This window comes from Falco biarmicus, chromosome 3 (assembly GCF_023638135.1).
Source record: "Falco biarmicus isolate bFalBia1 chromosome 3, bFalBia1.pri, whole genome shotgun sequence".
Taxonomy (NCBI): Eukaryota; Metazoa; Chordata; class Aves; order Falconiformes; family Falconidae; genus Falco; species Falco biarmicus.
Window position 1 is genome coordinate 36,888,918 of NC_079290.1, and position 13,394 is coordinate 36,902,311.

The window sequence follows — 13,394 nt, forward strand, 5'->3', positions numbered from 1 at the left end:
CTACAAGAAATATATACACGTCCAGGTAAGTCCACGAATCTTTATTTCTCCAAATACAAAGATACCTTGTCCTTATTGTAAAGTTCCGATCAAGTTGCGTTATGCTGTGTTATCATAAAAAACCTTATGATCAGCCATTAAGAACATGACAAATTAGAATCACTAAACTTTTATGAACTGGAAACTGACTAAGAGATGCTGACTGCACTGTTATTTTCACCATGGTAAATGGTTAATTGCAGGATGCACCATGGCTGTAAACAGTGAAGACTTTTTTTTGCAGATTATCAACTAGAAGGGAAAACAGTGGAATAGGTGGTAATACTCAATGTGAAGAAACACAGCTATTTTAATTAATATATCTAAAACTGAAGAAGGCTTGAAAGCTTCAGCAAAAATAGATAAATGAAGTAAGACAGTATACGCAATTTAAAAATCCATCTCAACCTCATGGGAGTTTTTTGAAGCTCACAGTGCTACTTTTTACAGACAAAGTGTTAAATATAAACTCACTGGCAATGCCGGAAGAAGCAGCTGACATATCCTTACGGATATCTATAGGAACTCACATTCGGCAAGGAGCAGTTTAACCTGTTCACTCTACTGGGACAAGAGAGGTAGCAGATAGTCAACAATAAAAGCTTTCTAACTACCCAATACTTCCCTAGCAGTACCCCATGAAAGTCCATTTACTAAAGAATTCACGGCAGTGGCTTTTAGGGTAAATTTTTGTAGTGAGAGTAATGTTTTTAAATAGGCTTCCCATCTACCATATCTATGGTACTTCTTTCCCCTCACAAAAAAAAAACAAAACCCCAGACAACCCAAAACCATAATCAAGGACACAGCAACTCACTCTGCATGTAACTGGACCTCTCATAACCACAGCTGGTGTTGGTTATCCCCATCAGCACATGACAAAGCATAACAGTAGAAGCTCATTCTTTCCCTTTCCACCACTGAAGGGACAGTGCACTCCTTGGCTTTCATTGTAAGAATCTACTATTCTTTTTCTTCTCATAGCATTGTCTTAGATCTATTCCAGAAGACATTTTCTTATGCATTTTTAACTCCCAGTGCCTTTTTTTTTTTTGGTAGATTTTCATCTTCACAAGAAATTTAATCCACAACTAAAAAGTTACCATATAACCTGCAAGTTACTCTACAACTCATTCTTGTCATTCTTCCAACTCTCCACTCCTCCCTCTTCCACCTTTTCTTGGGCATAGAGAGTGCAATTGAAAGAAGAGTGTTTAAGAGTGGAATTTACCTGCAGAGCAAAGAAAAAGCTAGCCAGCTGTAGAGGAGGAAGAACTGAATGCTGAAGGCCAGACTACGGGTAAGAGTTAAGCCCTACTTCCAATATCTCTTCTTGTTTCAAACAATGTGCATACATGTAAGAACTTCATAAAAGTAAAGGTCTTATTATAAAATTGTTAGATTGGGCTTCCAAAATAGTTCTAACACTGACAGAAAATATTACTTACTTGAGACCACTTATGTTGTGCTCTGAACATCCCAAGTAGATCATTAGTTGACACTATTTTACAGTTCAATGAAAGAAACTTCCCCCCCCCCCCCCAAAATCACAAAACTTTCATTGGTTTTGGATGGACACCACAGCACGAATTCAGTGTGCCTCTTGCATCCAATACATTGCTCTTCAGCAAAATGTTGCATGAATGTATTTTGTAATTTAATGCTTTTAGCACCAGTTACTGGAAACCTTGGTGCTTCTGTCCAAAAAAACTGAATAAGGACCAAACTTGTTTAATTGTTACTGCACTGCCCATATCCTCCATTATTTCTTCAAGAAAGCTCTACAGTACATTTGCATTCTGCAGAATGCAAACAAGTGTTTATTTCTGTTGCTGGGGTCATCATTTAGTAGACACATGGTATTTCCAACAGTAAGTGAGGCTGAATACCTACTCCATGTAAATCAGAAACAGAAATCACATGCTAAACTGTCAGTAATTTGATGTTTGTGCAATTAATATACAAGTTCTCAGCTCTTCCTCCAGACCCTCTGCTGCCCTTTTTCATACCACTGCAACTGAGTATGTACTAGCAATTAGTGTAGTCCAGCACAGGCAGATTTGTTGTGTGGGTGCTGAGGACTCAACATCCTCACTATATACATCTAAAGGTGTTTTACTTAAGGTTAGATCTAACCCGGTGCTGTGGACCTAAGGCCTGTTAGCAGTTGGCACACAATAGGCACCTTTCTGAAACACAACTTCTATTTTCATTTCAGCCAGAAGAAACTCTATGCAGTCCAAGGAAGCTTAGACAGTAAGAAAAGATCAGGAAATTCACTTTACAAGTGCACACTCCCAAGCTGAACTGCAAAGCTAAAGTACACCTACCCAGAGTTCAGAGATAAGCAAACCCCCTGAAGCATTTACAGAATGAACATTAGCTCCACACAGCTACTTCTCAAGAGCTGCTTCAGTTGTGCCACACTATTTGCGAACTTCGTGGATGTATCTTGTACGGGCTTCTCCTGCTCATGTGCCAGATGTACATGTCCACAGCTCCACACCGCAGTGCTCTATACTGCTCCATGTCATTGTGGTGCTCACGCACATGTACTGGTATGGTACAGAACAGTGCAGAGCCACGACATGCACTGTGCAGGACTTTTATTCACCTATTGTCTCCTTGCCCCTTGGCAGCTGCCGGCCACACAGATGGGCATCTACAACACTGCAGGCAGAGGCATGTCAGGGCCCCAGTAAAAACAGCCCGTCCATGCAGCTACTGAAAGAATTTCTTTCAGCCTTGTTTTTCAACAAAACTAAGGGTACAGGAAGAAACTAACATCATCCCTCCTTCCACCAAAATAAATACAGGTTCCTAGACCCTCCCAGAACTGAGGTTGCTTTCCGATCTCCATTTTGTCCCTGGAATACCAAAATATCTGGAAATACTCTATACCCACAAATATGAGTGCCAATTTTTTTTTTATTGCCCTCAGTTCTACCCCTTGAACCTCACAAACAGAGGATATCCACAGTCCCTTGATGTCTGAAGGGGGCATACATTTTAAAATGCTCAAAAAATACACACATCTAAAAAAGCCTGTTCCAGCTATGTCTCAAATCCACCCTTAATTTGACTCCTAAACCGTGGTAAGTTTTTAAAACTGCTAATTCATCTACATGATACAGGTAAACAGCAGTACTTAATATACACTTCAACTATTCATACAGTATAATAGTAATTCAAAAAATAAAACCCTGAACTTAATTACATTGCCCCAAACCCCAATTACACTGTGAACAGTCTGCTTATAATTCTTTGTGTGACCATATTTGTTTAGCAAACAGATGTTTAATCTTATTCTAGCATTTACATTAACCACAGAACCTTAAGGAAAAAAATCCTATTATTTCAGTCACTCTCAGGATTTGTTTAAAGAACAGTCCAATAAAAAGATACTCCCTCCACTACATGTCATCGTGGCATCTCTTTCCAATCTGTTTCACAAATCTGCTTTAAGTGTTTCTATTATACTAGTCACAATTACTCCATTACGTAGCCTCCCAGATACCCCTACAATAAACAGCAGCATAAAGTTGAATTCTCTTTCTGGGTGACACTCAGGTAAGGGAGATTACCAGAAAAGTCTTTTGCTAGTGTAAGGAAGGAAGTTAAAGGTCTTTTTGCTCTATGCAACCAGCTAACGTCCTTAACCACCAGTTATCACTCCTTGATTTTATGCCTAATAGCAGCTACAGATTAAATGTAAACAAAAATTCTAGTTTCTACCTGCTGGTAAGGATCCCCAACTCAAGCATCAAATGCGAACAGCATGTTACACACTGCACAGCACAGCACTGTCATTCCATTCTCTAGCCAAAGATACACTGCTGTGTCCCAAGGTGGACAATCAGATTACTGATTTAGTAACCTGATTGGTGTGCTGAATTTACTAAAAGATCCTATCCAACGTATTTTATAAAAGTTACATTGTCATGTACTTTATTCATTAATTCAGTTTTCACATGACATGATTGACATTAAGCAATATTTACCTGCTTCTTCTTTAATAAATGACAAATCTTCTTCCGGATACGGGACTGATGGTTGCAACACTGAGCAATCTTCTGAGTTCTCTTCAGTATTAGGTGGTATATTATAAATAAATCTCTTTGTAGTTTGGTTTTTCCTTCTTGCTTTTCCAGGCTCTTGAACTGATTGACCCTGTGCGCCCATGTCATTCCATACGAAAACTTTTCCCTCACCTTGAGATTCATTTTCAGCCATTTCAGGTGAGCTGTCCTGGACCCAGCTGCAGTCATTCATTTGGTAGCTTTCCATTTGGCCCTCATCAATAGAGTAACCATCATTCTCAGTTTTTATGCTACTTGCCAAGTTGGTAAGGTTCCGTGTTGCCCAGAAGCTGGCAACTTTCTGATCCCTTGGAGACAAACCATCCCTACTAACAGATCTTCTGTTGTAATCCACGACAACGGTCTCTGGAGCTTCTGATTTTATACTAATGTTTAAGGCATCTTTAATGAAGTTGCGGCAGGACTGGACAACCTCCGTCATCTGAAGGTAGCTGGCCACTGACATGACTTCAATGGCATTTTGGCTCGTAAGCACGAGGTTACCAGAATATAAGAAGTCCAAGATGACAGAAAAACCTTGAACAGCAACAACATCTAAATAGGTAACAGTGGTTTGGTTACGGCTTTCTTTGTTTGTAAAGCAATAGAGAGTCTTAAAGAAGCGGCTGCCTGCAACCAGGATGTTCTTGTGAGCTCTGAAGACCCTCCCGCTCACCACAATATTAACATCACAAAGAATGCCTTTCTTCCTCTGCTCATTGAGCTCTTGCAGGAGCTGATAGCAGTAAGAGTTCTCATTTGGCCTGCTGTTAAAATCACAGTATCCTTCATTATTCAGTTCTGATGGTAACTCCGATTCCTGCAATTAAAAAAAACCCCACAACCATAATTAGCGTTTAATGAATGCTTTCCTTAGTCCAACACTATAATAAGGATATGAAAATAAACTGAGAACACAAAAAAATCATATGAATGAAATTAACATTCTTGGTCATAGAGGCAGGAATATGTAATTAAAAAAACACTTCTGAAAACTAACAATCACGATCTCATTCTGCACCCTCCACCTCCAAATTTGAACCAACACTAGCAGAATGGCCTTGAGGGCAAAGGAAATGAAATTTCAGCCAAAAGCAAGGAAAGATTTGAGTGTGAAGTACTTGTTTGTCTTAAGCCACATACATTAAAGGAGTCTCTTTCCAAAGATTTAAATACATGGTTCTCACATATCCAACCTCCCATTCTTCCCTAAAAACCGCCACTTAAACGGGCAAGTAGAACTCTGATAACTGATTCAACATTTTCTCATGCTCTCCCAACCACAGAGTGCTTTAGGTTGAAAGGCACCTTAGAGATCATTTACTTCCAGCCCCCCTGCCATGTATGTCTTAAAGAAAACATGTTACTGTAGTAGTTATAATAGTAGACATATTCCTTACACAGTTCTACAAATTAATCATTTAGTCTTTATTTTCTGTTAGTGGCAGGTTTAGGATTAAATAGCAGTACTGCCTGACAAATTGACAGAATGTTGCAGGCAACTAAACAGAACTTCAGCTTCCGTTACATTATTTAACCAAGACTTTCTTCAATCAAGCTCCACTGAAACTTTCCAGTAGCAACACCTTTAACTGGTACATACTTATTACACAGACAATGTGTACTTGTGTCTCTATGACATTTTCAAGACATGATCTCAAACGTGGCTTCAAAATTTTGCTAAAAGTAGTATCAGACAATCCAACACCAAGAAATTAGTTGTTATTAAAGATTAGTTCAGACAGTGAGGCTGCTAAGTAACAGGAGATCTGAACTAGATATGACAGCATTTAGAAAACTTGTAACTGATGTTCAGACAATGATGATTCAGAGTTCCAACAAAGCAGCAGCTAGGACAAAGCAGAAAACAACACAGGCTGATGTATTTGAGACCATACTTGTATCAATTAATATGTACTGCCATCAAGAGCAGCAACAATGAGAGAGTCTTTTCCATACTGGATCTCTAAAACTCTCTCTTCTTTCCCAAGCAAATAAGAACAGTTCAAAACTGGCTGGCTCCAATATGGTTTAGGAAGAGAGATCAGATTTCATAAATGATACCATTATTTTCTCCTCTTGTTTCCTAAAACTCCTCATAGATTTGGGGGATTGAGGTATCATTAAAAGCTTGACTGCCTCAACATTACAGGTAAAAATCAGCATTAACAGGTAATGTTAATGCTGTCATGAGCCCATAATCTCTACTGGCACTAAAATATATATTGCAGAAAAGTACTACGCTTAATTTGGGACTACGGCAGAAACCAGCCATATATACATATATATATATAAAAGGTCACTTTCTACCACACAGGAATTGGTGCATTAAATCAGTACTCACACCTCAAGTTAAAATCCCAGTGTGGATCACTGGGATGACAACTGAGGCTGTAACTACATCCTCTAAAATAGTATTTACATCTATAAGCAGCAAATACTACCCAGCAGAACCAAAACAGAAACTACTGTTTCAGCATCTTCTGCAGGCATTCCAGTTTGTCACATTCAAGTTGCTCCTAAATCTCTACCCTTATGTGACAACAAGCAAGAGATCTTTGTCCAACTTTGGCTTAATTTTTTCTGCATATGCTCCAACATACCCAATTACTCTTCCATATCAGACCTCTGAAACAGGAAGTATGTCCCAAACGTGTGACAGCTAATGGAGAAGCACTGTGTAGTTTCAACACACCTTGGATGAGATCAAGACAAAAACTATCATACCCTAAAGTGTTGTCACTCAAGTTAAAGTCAATCATCAGTGACTTGCACCTCACACAGTAAATGTTAGGTATGATAGCTGACCATTTCATTCTCTGAAAACACATTAAGCACTACAATTACTATTATTTTTTTTAATTCTGCAGTGGTTTGGAAAGGAGCTGCATATCACAAATGTGCTACAGAAACACAAGGCTGAAGTCTTCATTATGAGAAGATCAGAAGGCTGAGTGAAAATAAGAGACATTATGTAACAACTGTCCAAGCTACACGGGTGTGTACGGGGGAAGAGATCAGTATTACAGCTTTACAGAAATGGGTGCATAAGCATTTTAAAAACTGTAATACTGGAAAAGAACTGTTTAACTGCTGGTATGAGAATGCCACATCTCAAATGAAATGAAAGCCCCAACATCTGAACAGTCTTCAAGCCTATGTACACCAAACGTGACAAGTAGCATTAACATTTACTGTGAGAAAAAAATAATATCCCTTGGAGAGTTTTAAACATCTCCCCTTTGTACAGGAGAAGTACAGTACCATTCAATCAAAAGTAAATGCAGAAAATAGTTACAGAAAACAAAAAAGCCCCTTTATTTTCAAGCTTTTGTTACTTATGCTGCACTCACGGCACATCATAAGGGTACTGTTTTTCAGATGAGAACCAAACACTAATAACACTTGCTTAGAAGTCAATATATTTTCAGAATACAGACCAAACATGCCCATCACCTAAGTGATCTAACACCAAACCACCTTATCCTTTAATAAAAACTGACAGGAATTCTAGAATCAAAATCAGGACTACTTCAGTTTTACCTGTGGAATCTACAGCATTGTAAGTCTGAAAAGCTTCTCGCTGTAGGTGAGATTAAGAAGCAGTCTAACAGAACAGAGACTGCTCAAGGAAACAAATACTGTGCTCAGTTTCAATGAATTAAGAGTCATCTGAATACACCCAAAGAGAAATTATTATTTCGTATATATAACTCACTAATTAAACTTGCCTAAAAGCTAAAAGGAGCAAAAACAGATGATCAAAAACTGCTACAGAAACTTGCTTTTCTTTCTCCTCCTGTGCCATCAGCATACTGTCTCCTGGGAGCAATGGGGGGTGGGGAGGGAGGCAGTGGTGAAGAAAGAAAAAACACCACATAAAACCCCCAATCTAACCATAGATTCCATCTCAACTGTATGTATATGAAAAGTAGTTATGCCACATTTTTGTAATCCCTTCCCCACTACCACACCTTACTCTACATCAGTTCCCTATGCCCCCAAATTAATCTCAGCCTGAAAAATGGATCCTCTAACAGAAGTGAACTATCAGGAGCTTCTTAAGCATGTGCAGCTGCAGAGGAAAATTATTTCAAAATACGGTTCTATCAACTGCACATATGATGCTCTGCTGCTGTTTTACATGCTGTATCACTGCTCACAGAAAACTCGACGATTTTAAACTGTTCAGTTAAGTGCCTAACATCCAATCAAGTAGTTCAAGCTCTGGTAAAAACACTACATAAAAATATGGTAAATTATGATCCTTACCCTGAAAGCCTGACTTCCTCCTCTTTTTTTTTTTGCTCTGCGCAGAGTAATTCAAGAAATTAACTTAGGACACTATAATGCAACTCTTACATCTGAAGAACTTCTATTCATCACTGGTCACAAAGCAAACAAATACCGTTCACATGGAAAAAATAACACATCAAAGGCCTTCCTCCTTTTGCAGAGCTTCTGCTTTAAACCAACATGCCTGTTAGACTAGAGAAAGCTTTTCTGGCAGTATTTCCAAAGCTCAGCCTCAAATTATGTCCAGAGAGAAAATGTTTTAAGAAGCTGCTTTAAGGGGTAAAACCCCCAGCAGCCAATAAATCTGCATCTTACAGATCTAAATTAATCACAGAATGAAAATCTTTTGCTGTGATTTCCCAGTAAGTGTCTATTTCTTAAGATTTTTTTGCAACACAATAGCCCATTCATTAAAAAGAAGAACCCACAAAGGTAGTTTCAAGCCGATTATAATTTTCCTTAAGCTTTACTATGGAGACATTATTTTAAAAACAAGAACAGAAAAAAAGTCAAGATTTTCATCTTAGAAAGCAGCACTGACTGACAGCTCAATACCCTTGAATTACAGCAGCTGCAACCACTTGTGATGTATTTTGGCATTCCAAATTAAATGTATCCCAAAAATAAACTGAAATCATCACTCATTTCCTCATGAGTGTAATATCCAACAGACCTATAGAAATTTCCACTGCTTTACTGTCTTAACACCTACAATTTCCTTTTTGCACTTGAACAGTGGCACTATGCCATATGTTTATTAGCAGCTGCTAAACATGCCCTGCAGTTGAAGCTTGTCAAGTCAAGAAAACATGTGTGTTGTCTCTAAGACAAAGGCTGAAAGATCTCTCCCAAGTTTCATTAAATCCAAATGGCTTTGCGGCCTCATTATGTACGTTGGAAATATGGTCAGGGTACAAATTACCTACTTCTGTTCCAAGTATCTGGTACATTAAGGAAAAAATGGGATTATTGTTTTGGGATTAATTTAAACATATGTATCAAGAGAAATTCAAGTGTTATTGAAAGTGTTAAAAGTGTATGGAAATTAAACACAAAAGCAGAAAGAAAACAAAGGGTCTTAATCAGATTTTTCAATAAAGCAAGTATAACCCAAAAATGCACCACAAAAAAACCTACACAGATGTTTGAAAAATTGCAATTCCTTCCCTTGTGAGAAGTTTTAAATTGAAATGTAATTGCCCAGGGATGCATCCAGCACTGTTTTCCACTTGAAAACATCAATCTGTAAAGTTACTTCACAGAAGCTTACTTTGACCAAACCTTACCTTTAATACAGTACAAAAGAACCACTGATGCATCTCATCTATCCTACTGTTTCATTTATAATTAGTTACTTACAAATATTTTTTCTTAAAACTATCAGTGGTATAAAAGCAATAGGACAATAAAAGGTTAATCTCAAAATAAACATTCGGGGTGGTGGAAGGGGGGAGAGAGTATTGGCTTGCATGTCACAGTAGCCTAGAATTTAAAGAAGTATTTAGTGGTCTTATGACAGACTGGGTGTAGGAAGACAGAAAGAAAAAGCTAGTCAGTTTAACAGGAAAAACTGCTTGGAATATGTTTTATTTACACACAGCTTGATGGGGGTGAGAGAAACTTCTGAGTGTGGCATGAATTAGCAACACCTAGTGACACTGGAGGCTACAGTGACAGGACATACCTTTACGGGGTAATCATTCACAACTCAAAAGTTAGAAACTAGGCAACAAGGTGGCAAGGAATACACTGCAATAACATTAAACAAGAAAAACATTTTCAAAAATAGAAAGAGTTAAAAGAAATAGGGAATTAAAGTTTCAAAATTAGAAACACGTATTTCAAGCAAGTTTGGCTAAAATACTGCCGAGTGAATAGCAAACCCCAGATTGGAGGAAACCGATAAGATGACCTACTGCCATGAAATGCCTGTAACAATACCTGCCTTAGAAATACATTTACTGAAAAGGTAGTATTATTTATCTTGAAGGTGAGCATCGCATGTGTAAATGCAAAAATAGTATTTTTGGATAACTGATATTCATGCACCACAAGATTTTTCAACGCGCTCTAATAAAATCTACATTCACCTAACATTTTATCTGTCATCTTGACATCCTCCCCAAACATTAGAATCACATATTAGAAACACAGCTCTTGTCCAAGGTACCCTGAGCTCCTTAAAGCCTTCAAGCAATAAGCTCAATTTAACTACTGCGCAGCAATTTGTACTCGACACATTTATCCAACCAAGGTGAGCGTTTAATAAAAACCGAACTCTGAATAGCGAAAAACAGAGCCATCAGGAATTCGTTTTGGCTAACAGCTCAAGTTCAACCTAGCAGTTCAAGTACCAGCCTAACCTGAAGCACATTCATTAGCTTGTGCCCGCTGGCAAGTTTAACGCCAGCTAGACGACCTGCGTGAACTTTTTGCAGCGCACATATCCTTAGGAGGAAAGGCTACAGAAGGCTGGTGATTCAACACGAATATTCTTTAGGAGCTTTGTATCCACCTACGTTCTAGAGTTAGCCCTGCCTTATTCGCAATAGCTGCCAAGAAACACAGTAATTTTAAGTTCAGCGGGGAACATGATGAGTTTCGCTAGTCCTAAAACATTAGAGGAGAGCTGGCATATTAACATGGCTTTCAGGAAACCACATGTTTATCTCGCACACCAAGCGACACTGCAGACTTCTTGCTCAGTAACTCAATCTAAAGCAACACAATCGGGGGGGAAAAAAGATTTAAACGAGAAGGTCTTGACTACACAGTTAACCGACTAGTGCCCTGGGACCACGCCGTTAAGAACGGCAGAGCAATTCTAATTTCACGCTGGCAAGTACCCGCTTCACACGCAGCCGGACACTACCCTCCCTTCCCCGGTACCGCAGGAGGAAGTTGTAACGAGTGTTTTTAAATCACTGCTGCAACACTGGTACGCGTACGCAACTTTTTCCCACATTGCCGGTGTATCTTCGCGAGATAAACAGATGAACTAATGAAAACGGCACCCGCTACCACCGAACAGGTGACGTTACAGCCACAAACAATAGCTGGTGCAACCGCTGCCGAGCTGCACCAGGGCAGCGCTGTGCTTGCCCAAACCCAGCGGGACAGTCGCCCCGAACGGGAAAGCGGAGCGGACTCGCCTCCCGCTGCGGAGACGGCGTGCGAGAGCAGCACGGCGTGCCCGGGCCGCCGGGCAACAATAAACAGCACAGGAAGCCATTTAAAGAAGTTCACACACGGGGGTATCAGGTTAAAACAAAAAGAAAACACAAAAAAAAAAAAACCAACAAAAAAAAGAAAAAGCCACCTACGCGAGAGGGAAGGCCGGCCTCCCCGCGGGACCCGGCCGGGTACGTCCCCCCTCCCCCGCCCCTCCTCCGCCACCCGGCCCGACCGCCGCGTCCCCTACCTGCTCGGCGCTGACGGGCTCGTTTAGGCGATGCTCGGCGGAGAGGTGGTGCCGCAGGAGCAGGGCCCGCTTGTAGTTGCGGGTGCCCTTGCAGAGCTCGTCGTGCCCCCCAGGCAGGGCCCCGCCGGCCATGATCAGCTCGGGAGGGGCGGCGGCGGCCGCGGCAGCGGTGCACCAGGCGCAGGACATGAGGCCGGTCTCCTGGCAGTAGTAGAGCCATGGGAACTCCTTGAGCCAGGAGCCCTGGAAGGAGATGTGCAGCTTCTGCAGCAGCGACTTGGGCCTGGCTAGCGGGAAATGCTTGATGCTCTCCCCCTCCCCCGCGCCCACGCTGCTGCCCTCCGCCTCGTCCCCTCCGTCGCCCCCAGACCGCCTGCTGCTGCTGCAGCTGCCGCCCTCGGCGCCGCTGCCGTCGCCCAGGCTGCCCCCTTCGCCGTCCTCCTCGTCGTCGCTGCTGTCACTCAGGGATCCCCCGTCCTGGACCAGCTCCTTCCCCTCCAGCAGGCCCTCCGGCTCCAGGCCCTCCGCGCCCTCCAACTCCATCTCCTCGTCCGCCCCCCGCCCATTGAAGTGTTTCCGCGGCCAGGCCGGGGCTTCGCAGCCATTGTTCGCGGCGGAGGGGGCGGCCAGGAGCCCCCCGCCGCCCCGAAAGGCCAGCGTCCGGCGGTTTCTCTCGGCGAACATGGGGCCGGCGGCGGGGGGCGAGACCGCGTCCTGCGGCAGCAGCAGGTCCTTCTCGTCGGCGGCGCCCTCCAGCTCCTCGGCCTCCAGCCCCTCCAGCTCCACTTCCTCGTCCGCCCCGCGCCCGTTCAGCGGCTCGGGGTCCTGCCGGTCCCAGGCCTCGGCCGCGCCGCCGGCCCCGCCGCCGGCCGCCGCCGCCGCGGTGACCAGGCCGCCGCCCCGGAACGCCAGCGTCCGCCGGTTCATCTCCGCGAACATGGCGCGCGCGCGCCCCCCGCCCGCCGCCTCCTCGCGCCCCTGGCCCGCCGCTCCCCGCCCGGCCGAGGGCTCTGCCCGCGGGAAGGGGGAAGGAGGCGCCGGCTGCCGTGCGGGAAGGGCGGGGGTGGCGGCCGAGAGAAACGGAGTCCGGCGGCTCGCCCCCCGGCTCCGGCCTAGATCACCGCCGCAGGCTCCCCACAATGGATCCCGCTCGGCGGCGCTTCCGTCCCAACAGGCCCCGGATCAGGTCGAATGGCAAATGAACAACGGACTGCTCCCACAATGCACCGGGAGAGCCACCGCAGGGGAGGGGGAGCGCGAGCGGGGGGCGGGCAGGCGGGGGGCCGGCGGGGCGGGCGCGACAGCTGGGGCGCGTCACGCGCCCCTCGCGCCGCCCGCCCGCCCCGCCGCGCCGCGCGCGCCCCGCCCCGCCCGCCCCGCGGCGAGCGACCCCCCTCCTCCCTCCCCCCCGAGGGGCCGCGGCCCCCCCCCCCCCCCGCTCCGGCGCGCAGGCGCGGCAGGCCGGCCGCGGGTCCCGAGGGGCGAGCGGCGGGGTGGGGGTGGCGGCGCGGCCGAGCCTCCCGGGGCTGCGCGGCCGGCGGGCTGCGCGGCGCGACCGG

General features: G+C 43.9%; 1 protein-coding gene across 1 annotated transcript in view; it reads right to left on the minus strand.

Moving 5' to 3' along the window:
* ZBTB10 (zinc finger and BTB domain containing 10) overlaps positions 1 to 13,112 on the minus strand; it is a 32,322-nt gene extending 19,210 nt beyond the window's left edge. Inside the window, exons 1-2 of the mRNA XM_056332409.1 lie at positions 11,836 to 13,112; positions 4,041 to 4,938 (exon numbers count right to left, since the gene is read on the minus strand). Coding sequence (XP_056188384.1) covers positions 4,041 to 4,938; positions 11,836 to 12,774 — 1,837 coding nt within the window. The 5' untranslated portion in view covers positions 12,775 to 13,112. The remainder of the gene's footprint in view (positions 1 to 4,040; positions 4,939 to 11,835) is intronic.
* Positions 13,113 to 13,394: the final 282 nt, after the last annotated feature.